This window comes from Elephas maximus, chromosome 22 (assembly GCF_024166365.1).
Source record: "Elephas maximus indicus isolate mEleMax1 chromosome 22, mEleMax1 primary haplotype, whole genome shotgun sequence".
In the NCBI taxonomy this organism is placed as follows: domain Eukaryota; kingdom Metazoa; phylum Chordata; class Mammalia; order Proboscidea; family Elephantidae; genus Elephas; species Elephas maximus.
This window is the reverse complement of record NC_064840.1, coordinates 19,109,276-19,124,977: the sequence shown is the minus strand read 5'-3', so window position 1 is coordinate 19,124,977 and position 15,702 is coordinate 19,109,276. Positions and strand designations below refer to the sequence as shown.

The 15,702-nt window shown below is 47.3% G+C and overlaps 2 protein-coding genes across 3 annotated transcripts in view; one reads left to right on the top strand and one right to left on the bottom strand.

Annotated features, from left to right (window-relative positions):
- Positions 1-1,496: 1,496 nt before the first annotated feature.
- Positions 1,497-10,306, bottom strand: ISCU (iron-sulfur cluster assembly enzyme). The gene is made up of 5 exons (XM_049866467.1): positions 10,153-10,306; positions 8,310-8,423; positions 6,752-6,862; positions 4,200-4,278; positions 1,497-2,007 (listed from the first exon to the last, which is right to left on the bottom strand). The coding sequence occupies exons 1-5, from the start codon at positions 10,264-10,266 to the stop codon at positions 1,922-1,924; spliced, it is 504 nt and encodes a 167-aa protein (XP_049722424.1). The 5' UTR covers positions 10,267-10,306; the 3' UTR covers positions 1,497-1,921.
- Positions 10,307-12,061: 1,755 nt separating this feature from the next.
- The window catches only part of SART3 (spliceosome associated factor 3, U4/U6 recycling protein), a 30,189-nt gene continuing 26,548 nt past the window's right edge, over positions 12,062-15,702 (top strand). For both annotated transcript variants that reach the window (XM_049865973.1, XM_049865974.1), the window contains exon 1: positions 12,062-12,399. In XM_049865973.1, coding sequence (XP_049721930.1) covers positions 12,073-12,399 — 327 coding nt within the window. In that variant the 5' untranslated portion in view covers positions 12,062-12,072. The remainder of the gene's footprint in view (positions 12,400-15,702) is intronic.

The window sequence follows — 15,702 nt, the reverse complement described above, 5'->3', positions numbered from 1 at the left end:
AACTTTTAAGAAACAAGTATTCATTCCTTTCTAATTTTTTTTTTTACTACACAACCATGTTTTGAGGTTCAGGCTATGCTGGACATATTGCTCTGATTGTTAAGAGCAGGGAAACCTTGGTGGTGTAGTGGTTAAGTGCTACGGCTGCTAACCAAAAGGTCTGCAGTTCCAATCCACCAGGTGCTCCTTGGAAACTCTATGGGGCAGTTCTATTCTGTCCTATGGGGTCGCTATGAGTCGGAATCGACTCAACGGCAACAGGTTTAACAGGTTTGGGTTAAGAGCAGCTTCTGATGTGCAGAATTCCATTTCGGCTCTCAGAGGATGTTACAGGGACCAAAACTTCTTGTTTTAAGAACTGCAAAGAAAAGTGGTGAGGAGCTGCAGCGTTGGCACTTGTAACAAAGAAAGGCAAGAGAAACTCGGCTTAGAGGGACCTTGAATTAAAGAGCAGAACACTCCCGCCCAGGACACTTGTACAGGGCTCCACCCGGCAGCTCTAATTTTGAGTCTTATAAAGGCCCTGCTTTGTGGCCTTCTCCACAGGCTGCGGAGGGAATGGCCTTTGAAGTTCTGTGTCCTTCACCAGAGCCCAGGGTACCTTTTTTTGTTTGCTTTTTTTTGTTTTACAAAGGGGTTATATTTCAGGGGCAGCCAGCTCATGCCTGGACCAGAAAACCACCATCAGAAAAAAACAACCTTACTCTCGTAAAGTTGAAGATTTGAGACTTATTTGTTGATAATTTCAGTCTCCCACGTTTTCACTCAAGAACTGGGCTTCCTTTCTTGGGATCTGAGCTGGAGCATGACTGCACCCCCTTGGAATGGTACCCCTGCTCCTCAACATTGGGGGCAGGTAAGGGTAGGATGGACAGGGACTGACTGGAAGGTCTGTTCCTCCTCCCTGAGCCAGCGATGGAGATTTAGAAACATGGTTAGGTGTGCTGCACAGCTAAAGACAGCTCCGAACGGACCACTCAAATATCCTCCTTGGGCAGGTCCAAGTCGCGACAAAAGTTTCTTCCCTGCGGTTTGGCTCACCTGCCACCATGCCAAACCACCCAGGACAGGAGGGTCTCAAAAGTGAGGGGCATCGAGGTCACCTGCATGACCAAAGACAGGATCCTGGGCCTGGAAACTTCCAGATGATTTTTACATATATGGGCCATAACTTTAGGGTATCATTTTGACCCGGATTTTCCAGGATCTCACAAACCAGTAACTTACAAAAAAACAAAAAACTTTCAGAATTCACTTTGAGTTGCTAGCCTATTCTTTTACAAAGAGGATCAAAAAAAGGACCATTTCCTGCTACCCTTGCCCATGTAACACCTCACGCATTTGGCTGTAAAGATCTCTGTACGTGGTCCTTATCGCCCAATCTGCTCAGAAAGGTGCAAACGCCATTGAGGTCCAGTATTTGAGAACCCTAAGGGGTTTTGGGCAGCACTTTGGGGTGAGCAATCCAAAAAGACAAGGCTTATTAGAGAAAAACATCATCTTACACTCTTTTATTATACATTATATTATACATATCTATATGCAGGTCTGTCCTATGTACAACAATTGGTGCCATCAAATAATCACACTGAAGGCATTCTCCTGGTAATCTTCCAAAAATAGATCCAGGTAAAAGTAGCTACTTACGCACTCCACGGGCTACCGTGACATTGTTACTGATTTCAGCTTGAGGCTACACACACAATTCAAAATATACATTGAACTTGGTTAAGGCGATAAGAATGGGCTGAAAGAAACCACGGGATTCAGAAAAATTAAATCGTATATTTCACTTGCATCAGTGCCACAGACGAACAGCAGGTAGTGTGGGAGCTGTAGTGTGAGGGTCTTCTGAACATCTAAGGTGACGGCCGGTGGGCGGCGAGCAGCAATGGAATCTGCTGGCAGCCCCGTTAAGGGCTCATTTCTTCTCTGCCTCTCCTTTCTTGGGCTCTTGTTTCAGTTTGTAATCAGCCAAGGCGGCCTTGATGGCATCTTCAGCCAGCACTGGAAGTAACGGAAGAAAAAAGAGCATGTTTCTAGACCTGGTGGACAGGGTCTCAGGAACAGAATCTTTAAGGACTGGAGGACAGAGGTGCTGAGAAAGGCTTTTCACCCAGCCACGGTGCTGGGGGATGAGGAGCAAGCCGGCCAGCTGTTTCCTGAGCGGGGGCTACTCCCGTGGGGGTTGGCGGGATTGAGTTCGCTCACTTCAAGTGCTTAGAGCAGGGCCCTGGAAGGTGCTCGATGAATGTGAGCTGTTGTTAGCTAATAACCGTCAAGTGCTGTGCCCACGAACAAGAAAAGGGGGAATTTCTGTTTCCGAAGGTTCTGGCTCTGGAGCCACAGACTGCGGTTTAAGTACCTGGGACTCCGGGCTGGCTTCTCAGCCTCTGGGAACCCACTTTCTCTTCTGTAAAACTGGGGTAATCCTGCTTTTCTTGCTAGGGTGTGAGGACTGAATGAGTGGACTTCCATAGTGTCTGACCCACAGTAGGGACCTAATAAGTGCTAGTTCGCTTTTGCTCACGTGCCAGTCTATGTAGCGCATGTCGGCTGCACTAGCTGGCACGGATTAGGCCAGGTCAATTGGTTAATGGGCTGGTGCCCATCAAATCACCCTCCACTGAACACAAGTTTCAAGACTTTAAGAGCTGATAATATAAGTGAGGCCATGTCTACCACTACATTTTGACCAAAGATTCTATAGAAGGATCCTGATCAAAAGGGGGAAAATGCAGAATTTCAAATTCTAATGGACTCCAGACTTCCTGGAGCCGTGGAGGCTGGCTGAACCCCTGAAACTACGGCCCTGAGATAATCTTTAAACCTTAAACCAAAAATACTCCCTGAAGTCTTCTTAAAACCAAACAATAGTTTAGCTTAACTAGTAAAGAATGTCTGCCTCAAGCATTAGGCTCTTTTAAGAACTATCAAGCTGACAACAGCAACTGGAAAGATTAGATAGGAAGCTTAGGGGGCAGTGAGTTTCTGCTAATGGGGGAGGAACAACTCAGAAAAGGAGGGTGAGAATGGTTGCATGACTCAAAAAATGTAATCAAGGTCACTGAAAGGTATAACAGAAACTGTTGAACTGGTGTATGTTTTGCTGTGCATATTCTCAACAAGAACAAAATAATTAAAAAAAAAAAAAAATGAGGCCATGAGAGGAAAGTAAACATTTAAAGAGATGGAATGATAGCAGAAAGCGGACCAGCAGCAGGGGGCATTAGCTAAAGGTTTCAGTACTTAAAAATGCCCAACCGGAAAGGCTGAAGCTTTCCGGAAACATGAGAAAATGTTTACAAGCTACGGCCTTTCTTCACGGGGACTTCAAAGTCCAGCTCGAGTGGAAGGAACTTGTTCTTAGCAGGCTTCCTGAAGAGCACGTAACTTGTCCCAACTCTAGCACCCGGCTCTCCTGTGAGTCTTAGCCTGGCAAGAGGCCTGGCTCTCTGTTGATTTTTAACTACTTTGGTCAGTAAACCTCCATCAACATGTTAAGGGTAATGTTTCCCATTCCCTTTTCCTAAGAAGTCTAAAAGAAGACGGAAAAGGGATTAGATTTAATACAGAGACCAAACTGAAGGCCTCTGGGCCTTCTCCTAGGGGCGGGAGTAGAGGGGAATCCTGCGCAAGTGGGCTTAGTCACCCATATACAAGGACAACCCTGATACTGACAGCACTGAGACAGAAGTGAGGAAACGCACAACCAACAGGATCACGGCCAAGGCTGAATTTTCCCCTCTGCTGGTCATAACTTCAGTGCAGTGGGATGGGAGCCGTACAGACTCTGGAAGCAAAGATTGGAGCTTTCATCCAATCTCTGTGTAATGCGGGCAACTTAACCTGAGCCCCAATTTCTTCATCTGTAAGAGGGGTGATGACACCTACCTGGAAGGTGTTTCTGAGGTTGAGATGATGCATGTCAAGGGCTCAGTGTGATGCCCGGTGCACGTCACCTCGCAGTATGACTCTCTTAGAGATCACTGTGAGATCATGGGGGGCCGACCCTCTGAGGGTCATAAAGACAAAGCTATAAGCTCAGCTTTCGTGCGGCTACAAAGATGGAACTCGTGACCAAAAGGCTCACGGATTCCCTTGACCTCATTACCCTGCCACAAATGCAAGATGATGCCACTACAGTGTCTCCTGACTGGCGGTCCCAGCTCCCCGGCGTCCGCAGGGCAGAGACTTACTGGAGCAGTGCAGTTTCACGGGAGGCAGGCAGAGTTCCTTGGCGATGTCTGTGTTTTTAATGGTCAAGGCTTCTTCAACCTAAGGGGCAGAGGGGAAGAATGAGCAGGTCCAGCAGGGCTTTAACTGCTGAGGGACAGGCAACAACAAAGGAAGGCCAAAGCCTGCGGCCCGGCGGGCTATGGCGGGTGCTTCTGCTTATTAACTCAGAGAACCAAGGACCTTCTCAGGACTCCCATGGGGGCATCAAAACTGCAGCTGGACTCTCCGGTGTGAAGCATACACATCTACGCTGCTTGGCTGGGTAAGCAGGGATAGCAAAGACACATCTACAGCCAGAAGTGGAACCTGTGAGACGTTCCATGAAGCTGCGCAAGGCCAGCAACATGAGCTCTTTAAAAAGGCCGCGATTTCCTGTGTTAGTTTTGTGAATCTCAGCCTCTTTGATGTCCTTACATAAAAAGTAAAAAATAAATTCCTAAATAAATAAACAAACAATTACCAGTGTTGAATGGTCTCAGGAGAGGTTGGGGACGTGTAAATAAGCCAATGGCAGTCCAGCACTGTGGCGCTGTCAGGGCAGGACTTGGGCTGAGAGACCGTGGGTTCCACCCTGTGTGAAGGAGAAGCTCCTCCACGTTGATACCCAACCCTCTGTATGGACGTGGCTCTGAGGCCAGCTGCTGCGGCAGCCGTAGGGCCTGGGCCTTCCCCACTGGGTATCATCCTTGCCTTCCACTCACAGGCAGAGTAAAAAGGATGCCTGGGGGACATGAGGCAGGCAGTTCCTTGTTCACGAGGAACAGAGCCCCACTGCCCTTAGGAGGGCCCGATGTTCCCAAAAGCCATACCCCCAGGCTATGTCTCCTAACTTTGTTAACTCCACTTAAGTATGACTCACATTCTCTTCTTGGAAAGTCAGGTGGGAGGATCAAGAGGTTAAAGAAAGGCCCTGCCCCCCAATATTCTGATCAAAAATCGCAGTTCTCTTAGGGCCAGGTCCTGGGCCCATAGGTGCCCTGTCTCCACTTTGCCAGCCTTTCCTGAAGACAGCTCTTGAAAATCACTTCAGGGCCATTTCTGCCAGGAATAGGTTAGGGCTGTGCTTCCTTGGCCCAGAGGAGCTTGCCAGCCAGGGCCCTGAACCACAGGAAGCAGGTGGCACGTGGCCTTGCAAGCCACTGGCCAGCCTCTTGGGGCACACTCCTCTGTGACTCAGCTACTTGGAACCTGGTCCCTCAGGGCCTCAAAACAAATACCCTGCGGGCTGGCTTTTCTGAGTGGTCTTAATGACAACTGCCCCTGAGAGGAATTTTAGAAAGTCCAATTCAACACTGGGCTTGGGGTCCTTTATTTCTGCAAACCAAAAAAAACCCAAACCTGTTGCCAGCCAGTAGACTCTGACTCATAGCAACCCTATGGGACAGAGGAGAACTGCTCCACAGGGTTTCCAAGGAGTAACTGCTGGATTCGAATCGCTGATGTTTTGGTTAGCAGCTGAGCTCTTAACCACTGTGCCACCAGGTCTACTTCTGCAGCTGGTGGGAAAGAGGCTTTGGCAGAGAAGAGGATGGAAATGATGTCCTGGCTTCCCCTCTCCACCATGAGAGTAACTGCTAACCAGCCACCTGGAGCATGGTTCTCATTTGTTTGTTCACCGTGCCCTCACCGTTGCTGTACTTCTAATTCTTTAATGCCCTTTTAACACAGGCTTTTTATTTCATGAATGCTTCCAAGACCCCTGGAATCCTTCCTGAAACATGGAAGGACAAAACAAACAAGGAAACAGACTGCTCCCTGATGTCGGATCCAATACCTCCTTGTAAGAAATTGTCAGAACGTAAGCAACCTGAGAGAAGGCCAAAGATTTCTTTTCAGTTCAAATGAAGTAGTAAAGACCTTTTTTTCTATTTAAGTAAAACAAAACAAACCCAAACAAACAAAAATGATTGCGATGGACTGAATCCCCCATCCCTGCAATACGTGTTGTAAATCCTAACCTCTGTGCCTGTGGTTATAATCCCATTTGGGACGGGCTGTCTTTGGTATGTTAATGAGGGATGATGAGCGTAGGGTGTGTCTCTAGTCAATCTATCTTGAGATACAAAAGATTAAACAAAGTAAAAGAAGCAGAGATGGGGGAAGAGACATGCCAAGCCTCACCCAGGAGCAAGACCTCAGAAGAGACAAGGACCTCCCCCAGAGCCAACAGAGACAGAAAGTCTGCCCCTAGAGCTGGCACTCCGACTTCAGACTTCTAGCCTCCTAAACCACGAGAAAATAAACTTCTGTTTGTTAAAGCAACCCACTTGTGGTGTTTCTGTTATAGTAGCACTAGATAAAGAAGACAACGATCAAGAACCGAAAATAAAAAAAAAACACTTAACAAAACGATCCATAAACTCAATACGGTGGTGAATTTAACCAAATTCTGGGTAGAAGAAACTAAGAAAAAAAAAAAAAATTAGAATTTTTTGTTTCACTTGACCCTTCGATGACAGCCAAGTGTCTGGAGACTGTGAGTTAATTCTGCGAAACCTGCGAGCGACCTTACCGTTTTCCCTTTCACCCACTCAGTGGCTAATGAGCTGGAGGCGATCGCAGAACCACAGCCAAATGTTTTAAACCTGGCGTCCACAATCTTCCCCTTTTCATCCACTTGGATCTACAAGAGAGACAAGAGCTAGGCAGCGAATCCCGGTGCTGTCCTTCCAAACCTACGAAGCTGGGACTCACATGGGGCTTACCGGGGCTCTCCGCAAGAGCTTTGGTCTTGCTTTCTACACTTTAATTTTTGGCATTTAATTGCTGAGCTTGCTTTATTTCAAAGAGCTCAGTGATGAGAAGTTAAATGTAGAAAATTATACCACAGCTCTACAGGTCTAGCTGGTAAAGATCTGCTGAAAAATACATGCCTCCCGCCCTTTTTTTTTCCCCCAATCCTAGGCTGCTTTTTTTCTTTTTTTTAAAAGCTCTGGTGGCACACTGCTTAAGAGCTCGGCTGCTAACCAAAAGGTCACAGCAGTTCAAATCCACCAGCTGCTCCTTAGAAACTCTACGGGGCAGTTCTACTCTGTCCTATAGGGTGGCTATGAGTTGGAATTGACTTGACGCCAATGGGTATGCTATGGTATGGTACAGGTAGTCTGCTTTTTGGCTATGCAGTTCTATTTGAGGAAGTCTGTTTATGGCGTCAGGGCCAATCTGCCTCCTTAAACGCAGGAGGGCATGCAATAGAGCTCTCTGGTTAATGCTTTTTCCTTTGGCACAAACTGCATTTAGTGGGTCCTTCCTGCCTTGTTTCTGTTTCCCAAGATAAGCATGGAAACCTCTGGGAGGCTGCCCACACCCCATGATGAAGAACATTGTGGATAAGGCTATAGTTTACCCAGTGCGCCAGCCACTACCTTCATTTTGCCTCCAGTTTGGGGAGAGATTTGATTTATTGTGTTTCTTGTCTTACTGAAGTTTGCTAGCTAAACAGTTGTGGTTTTCCTTCGATCAGTAAAATTTACAACACTTTTTACTTAGCAGAAGATGAAATTCGAGCTGATACAGGGAGCAGAGCTGTGAGATCACTATTTCAGAAAGGCTGGGCAGAGTGTAACAGCAGGAGAACTAGGATTTAGTCCCTGCTAATAATTTTTTTTTTTTAATAATTAGTAGAAAAAAAAATTTTTTTTTCTACTAATTATTTAACATGGACTCATCCCGCCTCATAGGAATAAAGATGGCGACCACACAAAACGCTGTACGTGCAAATGCTTTGTAAACTCCGCAGCACCATATAAGCAAAGTTGCTGTTGTTGTCAGTTGCTGTGCAGTGGGGTCAAACTCATGGCCACCTTATGTATAAGAGAATGAAGTATTGCCCGGTCCTGTGCTACCTTCAGAAACCCTGGGGGCGTAGTGGTTAAGTGCTATGGCTGCTAACCAAAGGGTCGGCAGTTTGAATCCACCAGGCGCTCCTCGGAAACTCTATGGGGCGGTTCTACTCTGTCCTGTAGGGTCGCCATGAGTCGGAATCGACTGGACGGCACTGGGTTTGGTTTGGTGCTATCTTCAAAGGGGTTACTGCTACCACCGTGAGAGACGAAGAAAACCCGTCCTACCTGTAATTTCATTACATCACCACAAGCTGGAGCCCCTACCAGTCCAGTTCCGACATTTTTAGACGTCTTGTCGAGGGACCCCACATTTCTAGGATTTTCATAATGATCAACAACCTGAAATGAGAAGGGTAAGAGAAATCAAGACCACTCTCTTTTTGGTACCGGTCCCCTCAACTTGACTGTCAGCTCCTCCAAGTCAGTGACCGAATCTTACCAGCCCATGTTCTCTGAGCCTGGCATAGGGCCTGCAACCGGAAGCTGGCAGGCAATCAGCAAACACCAAGAGTCACCTGGGGAGAAAGGCCTACATTCGTGTCAGTGAGAACCATTTGTTATCCAAAACCTTTTTGTATCTCCTCTCCAACTACCTTCAGACACTGTTTGAGATCCTGGAGAAAAATCAGCTAAATTATGTCTTAGTCCCAGGAGGTTTTTAGTCACAAACCAAGTCACGAGACTTGGGCTCACACAGCATTTCTATTATTTCCAAATAAAGTCAATTTTCAAAAGATAATGATCTAAAAAAAAAAAAGGTTACTATAAACAAATTCTTAAAATAATTACGAAAGCATTCCCAGAAGGTTCAAGATGACTCTTGTCGAAAGAAGAATGCTATGGAATGTGGCCATCTATGTACGATTTTTTAAAAAATAAAGTCTCATTACTGTATTTCATGGCCCTGAAATAACACTGGTTCAGCAGCGCGCCCTAGTGGCTGAAAGGCTGCTAGCCCAAGTTCAGTCACCATGGGCTGTCAACAAAACCTCTCCCTGGGTCTAGGAGAGTGCCCTAGCCCTTGACAAACGTGGTGAAGCCAGAACAGTATAAATACCCATTCAGTCCGACACAGTAGGCTTTAGTAATCTTGAGGCTTGTTTCCCAGCTAGCACAGCAGTAACTATCCTGATCTTCCAGTCTCCTCCCCTTTGCCTATACAACCACTGATTTTGACTCTAAGCCCAAGGACCCACAAGATAAAATCCACTCTGGACTTCTGCCCCATGTTGATTTCCAGCGATCTTTAGTTGTTTCCCGAGCAGAAGAGTCTCATCTTTAGGGGACGTTAAGCTTCCAGAAGGCAAGGGCTGCAATCTACGCACGCACACCACCCCCCAACAGAAAAAAACAAAGACAAGGACATTGTGACTGATTGTTGGTCATGTGCCTGACTCCACTACGAGGCTATGGGCTCCACAAGCAGATAGATCTTGGTCATCGCTGTGAGGTCCGCCATAGCGCTTGAGATCATTTTATTAAAATACTAATAGCAGCAGCATCATCGATGGTCTCCGTGTGTTGGGCCTATGTGCCAGGTACCATGCAGAGAACTCTACACGCATTCTCTCTTGTAGGAAGGGACTGCTAAGATTCCCAACTTACAAATGAAAAGAATGAGGTCCAGCGAGGGGCAGTGACTTGCCCAAGGTCACTTAGCCAGGGCAGTGGCCTGGCTGAAGAGGAGCTCGTGCCCTAGCGTCAGGCTGACAAGTCATAACAGGTCCAAGAACTCAGAAGAGTCCTGTTAGGGAAGTTTAAGGGCTGTGACGCACAAAATAGCAACGAGCAGTAAGGCCCTTTGGAAGTCGCCACTCGACAAGCAGCGGCTATTACTTTTATTTCCATTGCGAAACGAGAGAAAGTTAGTTGAGGCAAAGGTGTGGGAGGAGACAGTCCCTCCACCCAGGGCCGGGGGATCCCCGGACCTCGGGCTGCAGGAAGCTCCAGGCCGCGCAGTCCCCCGGTCGCCGGCCCCAACCCGATCCTCCCCCACGCCTCCGGACACCTTCGTCTCCTCGGCGATCCTCGCCCGTTCGTCCCCCGCGCACCCTATGCTTGCCCCTACCTTCTTGTGATAAAGCCGGGCCGGGGCCGACAGCTCCCGGGGTGGCAGGCGAGGACTCCGGAGCAGCAGGGCCGACGCCGCCCGGCGCAGCCGACCCGCTCCAGCCGCCGCCATCTTGCGGGGTCGCGCCTGCGCCAGCCAAGAGCGAGGCCGGGGGCGTGGCTCGCCCTGCAGCGAGCGACGGGCTTCGCTTAGGGCGCGCCCCCTCTTACGTCACCGCGCCTTCGCGCCTGCGCCCTTCGGCCCCGTGCGGTTCGTGCTTTGTCCCCACCTTGACCACACCTCTCCGGGGGCTGGCGGGGCTGGGAGCGGGAAGGTCCAAGTACCACGAAAGCGAGTCCTAGGTGCTGCGTTCTGGATGGGAAAGGACCTAAAGCTGGGGTGAGGGACCCGACTTAATGCAGCACACAAGGTCACCCAGTCCGCTCTCTCATCCTTTTTTGCAGCTAAGGACGCTGAGGTTCGAGCGGTTTAATAACTTGTCTGAGGTCGCTTAGAGTTAGGTACAATTGGGATTCGAACAACCCTGGGTTAGAGTCCTGATTTTGCCCCTTCCTGGTTGTCACCCTGGAAACCCTGGTGGCGTAGTGGTTAAGTGCTACGGATGCTAATCAAAGGGCCGGCAGTTCGAATCCACCAGGCGCTCTTCGGTTCTGCTCTGTCTTATAGGGTCCCTATGAGTCAGAATCGACTCGACGGCACTGGGTCTGGTTTTTTTGGTTTTTGGTTGTCACCCTAGACGAATGACATCAGCTCTCTAAGCGTCTCTTTTTTTTTTTTTTTTTTGCATTAATTCAAATAAAATTGTTTCGCCCATTCAGCAAATATGTATTGAGCACCTCCTACTTGTCAAGGCGTTATACTAGTCTCTGGCGAGCCAACGAAAAGCAAAACAAATGTAATTTCTGTCCCAACTAAGCTTACTAACGAGGGAGAAAGGCAATAAAGAAACAATAGTTTCCTAGCTCAAAAATGGGAGTTTAAGGAGGAAATGAACACCATGCCCTGAATTAAAAAAGTATATACCTATTTAAAAATATTCTTTATCTATTTCTCTCTATACAACAGTAAACTATCAAAATTTATATGGTAATACTTGACAGTTAAGAGTTTCTAAATAAATGCTTAGGAAATAATTCATATTGATTTGCAGAATATCTTATAAAACCGGAAAACTCATGTGTGCGTTTAACACCTACTAGGCACCGGTCCTATCAGGTGCCAGCCGGAAACCCTGGTGGTGTAGTGGCTAAGTGCTATCTATGGCTGCTAACCATAAGGTCTGCAGTTCGAATCCACCAGGTGTTCTTCGGGAACTTTATGGGGCAGTTCTATTCTGTCCTCTAGGGTCGCTGTGAGTCAGAATCCACTCGGTAAAGGGCTTGGTTTTGGATTAGGCACCAGTCCTTACATAATGAGAGGAATCTCTTTGGGAAATGAATTTTTCTCATAAATAGCGCAATCGATCCTTCTCCAAGGACTTGGAGTTTTCACTACGTTTGTGTCTCGGTTGCTGAGGTGACTGAACCACGCGCCAGGTCACAAGAGGCATTAATGCATATATTCGAGGAGTCCCTTTGACCTTCTCAAAATGGCGTCAAAACCTTAACTACAGTCATCACGCTCATTTCATGACTTCCTCTATGCCCTCCACTTCCTGCCCAAAGACCCAACTTCTGTCCGAAGTTGTGGCGGAATATATGCCATGTTAAAGAATTGTTTTTCTGACAGGATCTTTTACAAATATGTAAAGTTAATATGAATGGCGTGTATTTAGAGATTTTCCCATCATCCGAAGCTCGCAGTTTCCCATTCGGTGGCCAGAGGGCGGGGTTTTGATCAGGCGTGCGCCGCGGGCAGCTTGTACTTCAGCCAGTCTTCGGCGGCGGAACGAAGGACCCAAGTCACTGGAGACTCAAGATGGCGACGGCAGCTGCATCCTCCGCTTCAGAGCCGGAGGCTGAGCCCAAGACTGCGCCCAAAGTTGGGCCCAAGGCCGAGGGAGACGAGGATGAGCTTAAGGAAACCAGGACGAGGAGGAAGGTGTTATCGCGGGCTGTGGCTGCTGCGTCGTACAAGACGGTGGGGCCAGCGTGGGATCCGCAGGAGGAAGGCGTGAGTGAGAGCGATGGAGATGAAGAGTACGCCATGGCTTCTTCAGCGGAGAGCTCCCCGGGGGAGTACGAGTGGGAGTACGACGAAGAGGAGGAGAAAAACCAGCTGGAGATCGAGCGGCTGGAGGAGCAGGTGGGCGCCGGGGTGGGCAGCGGGCTCCCTCCGCCTCCAGGCCCTAGCCCGCTCCTCTGCCCCTTGGAGCAGAGATGCTGCCCTGATCCTCAGCGGCAGTAAAGCCTCCAAGGCCGCAGAACCGTTACTTAACATTGCAATTTCCATTATTTGAGCGCTCGCTGCGTGCCCAGCGCTTTGCAAGCATTATTCCATTGAATACTCGCAGCGAACCAGTGAAGGCAGTAGCGTTGTCCCCGTTTCGTGGGAGGACACTGAGGCTCGTGGAGGGGAGTCTCTGGCTCAAGATTACACGTTCTGCAAGTAGCGAGTCAGGCTTTGAGCTTCGAACCGACTCCAGGACTCCCACTAACCACACAGTTAAACTACATCTAGCAGTAAAGTAAATTTTAATTGTAAGAGCACTATTTGTCTGTAGGAATGACGACGATGATGAAATATGTTGTAGTCGAATAAATATTGATCCGACGATGAAAATAGGAATGGAAAGATAGAGGCTACTCAGTTGGAGGCTCAAACCCCCGTTGTAGCTGTTCCACACCTGTATGTGCTTGGGCGAATTTCCTAAATTCTCTGATCCTTTGCTTTCTCATTTGTAAATTAAGAGCAGTGTTCTTGCATCATAAAATGGTCATAACAGTAATGTTAGCCCTGTGCCTAGCACCCACGAGGAACATGACCTCTAATGTGTAAAACAACCTTGTGAGATGTAGGTGGTGGTATCTTTTGGATAAGCCAGGATCCCAGCAGGAAATAGATGGTGCATTCAAATTAGGATAATTTAAGAAAAGGTTCATAAAGGGACTACTGTGTTTGTAAAGGCAAGTAAGAAGCAAAGGTTTAGTATTCCACAGTTGGTAACAACAGGACTTGGTGTCCACCTTTAGGCCTGAAGTAGTGTGAATAGTTGTGTGGGGTTGGCATCTGAGAGGAGCTGAGACCTTTGGTCAAAGGGTGCAGCCAGCGGTTTCCCAGTAGGGGAAGGAAGCAAGTGGAAGAAGAAAAACTCTTTTTATCTCCCTCACTTCCTCCAGATCTCTGCTAGTCTCCCACTGAGCAAACCCAACTGAAGGCCAGAGAGCCCAGTTGATGTGGATCACACAGGAAGGCACAGGGCAGGGAGGGGAGAGGAGGGTGGTGTGGAGTTGGAGGGGCAAACTGAAGAGATTGAGCACATTCTCATTTTACAGATGAGGAAAGGAAAGAGGCTCAGAACAAAAGATGAAATGATTTGCCTAGAGTCACTCACAGTGGGATTTGAACTCTTAAAGGTTGCCTGTGGACCAGATGCCACGTTGCATGTCCTGCTGGCACTGTTTTTAAGTTATGAGATAACGTCATGCGTTGGTATAACTTGTTGCATTTGTCATAGAATCTGATTTTTGAAGGAACCAGTTGGGATAGACAGGTGGTTACCATTTTTCTTTTATAAGTAAGTATGCTGAAGTTCATTCAGTCTTTTATTCATTCAGCAAGTACGGTGTGATACCTGCCAGACTGACTGTGTCCCTGTCTGTATGGAAATCAGTTCTTCATATTTCTAGCCTTAGGTCTTTTGATGAGCCATTAGCTCACTTTGACCTTAATGTTTTATGAGGTAGGGAAACTAGAATCATCTGTTTTAGTAGGAAGAGGAGGCTTGGAACCAGAGAGATGAAGTCCTTAATGAAAGTACATAGTTTACTTACTAAGGAGAAGGAGGCGACAGGATGGAGGTCGGCATGAAGGTCTCCTGGCTACTATACAATTGCCTGTCCTGCCTCGGGTCACCGAGGATGGGTGGGATAGAGCTCAGAAGGTGACCACATAGGATGGGACCTGGCAAGCGATGGTGAGCTGAAGGACTTCTGGCCTTATCCTCTTTGTCCTGAGGTCTAGAAATTGACTTTTCCAATTTTTCCAGACCTCCTTCCTAACCTCCTCCTAACCCCGCAGTCTGTAGTTCCTGCTGTAACTGTCCTTATGATGGAGCGTAACGATAAGTAACTTTCCAACAGGCCTGTGGAAACCTGGCCCTGCCATTTTTGGAAGCTCGGAACACATCCACATGTGTTTATTTCCTTCTTTTTGCTTGTTTAGGATTGTTTTGTTCTTTTCTAGTTTCTCGATGCAGGAACCTAGATTATTGATTGAGACCTCCCCTCTTTCCTAGAATGAGCATTTAAGTCTATAAATTTCCGTCTCAGCGCTGCTTTAGTTGCATCCCACTTGTCTTGCTGTGTTCTGTTTTCATGTCCATTCAGTTCTAAATATTTTTTAAAAAACATTTCTTTGAGACTTCGTGTTTGATCCATATTGTTTAGAAGTGTATTCTTAATTCCAAATGTTTAGAGGTTTTTCTGTTGGCTTTGCAATTGATACCTAGTTTGATTCTCTTGTGGTCAGAAAGCATACTCTGTATGATTTCAGTTTTTTTAGATTTGTTGAGGTTTCTGTTTCGGCCCAAGAGAGGGTAAATGTTCCGTGGAGACTTGAGAAGGTATGTTGTGCTACCGTTGGCTGAGGTGTTGTGTGTGTGTCAGTTAGGTCCTGTCGGTCGATGATATTGTTGAGCTCTCCTGTGTCCTCGATGGTTTCCTTTATAGTAGTTGTGTCAGTTGCCAGGAGTCCCTGGGTGGTGTAAACAGTCAATGTGCTTGGCCGCTAACTAAAACGTGGGAGGTTGGAGTCCACCCAGAGGGGCCTTGGGGGAAAGCCCTGGCGAGCTACTTCCAAAAAATCAGTCATTGAAAATCCCGTGGAGCAGAGTTCTACCCTGACACACGTGGGGTTGCCATGGATTGCAGTCAGCTCGGTGGCAGTTGGTGCTGGAATCGCTTGCTGAGAGGAGGGTGTCGAAGTCTTCAGATATGATTGTGAGTGTGTTTATTTCTCCTCTCAGCTCTGTCGGTTTTTGCTTCATGTATTTTGAAGCTCTGTGGCTCTGTTGTGTACGGTCGCCATTGGTTTTTTTTTGGTTGGCGCATACATGTTTAGGATCGATGGGTCTTTTTGGTGAGTTGATCCTTTTATTATTATGTAAGGTTTCTTTTTGTCTCTAGTAATTTTCTTTGCTCTGAAGTCCACTCTATGTAATATTAATATAGCCGTTTCTGCTTTTTTTGGATTAGTATTTGCTTGGTGTATCTTTTTCTATGCTTTTTTTCAACCTACCTATATCGTTGGATTCGAAGTGAGTTTCTTCTGATTAGCGTGTAGTTGGGTCATGTTTTTTATCCACTTTACCGTTCTCTGCCTTTTAATTAGTGTGTTTAGACCATCTACATTTCAGGTAATATCCAAATGTCAGGCCTTAAACCATTT

What these genes read in the sequence shown, in the direction of transcription:
- ISCU (XM_049866467.1), bottom strand. Translation starts at nt 10,266, where the DNA reads ATGGCGGCGGCTGGAGCGGGTCGGCTGCGCCGGGCGGCGTCGGCCCTG. An exon ending in CCCGGCTTTATCACAAGAAG is followed by an intron (nt 8,424 to 10,152) that starts GTAGGGGCAAGC and finishes TTCTCATTTCAG; the next exon opens with GTTGTTGATCATTATGAAAA. An exon ending in GTGATGTAATGAAATTACAG is followed by an intron (nt 6,863 to 8,309) that starts GTAGGACGGGTT and finishes TCTCTCTTGTAG; the next exon opens with ATCCAAGTGGATGAAAAGGG.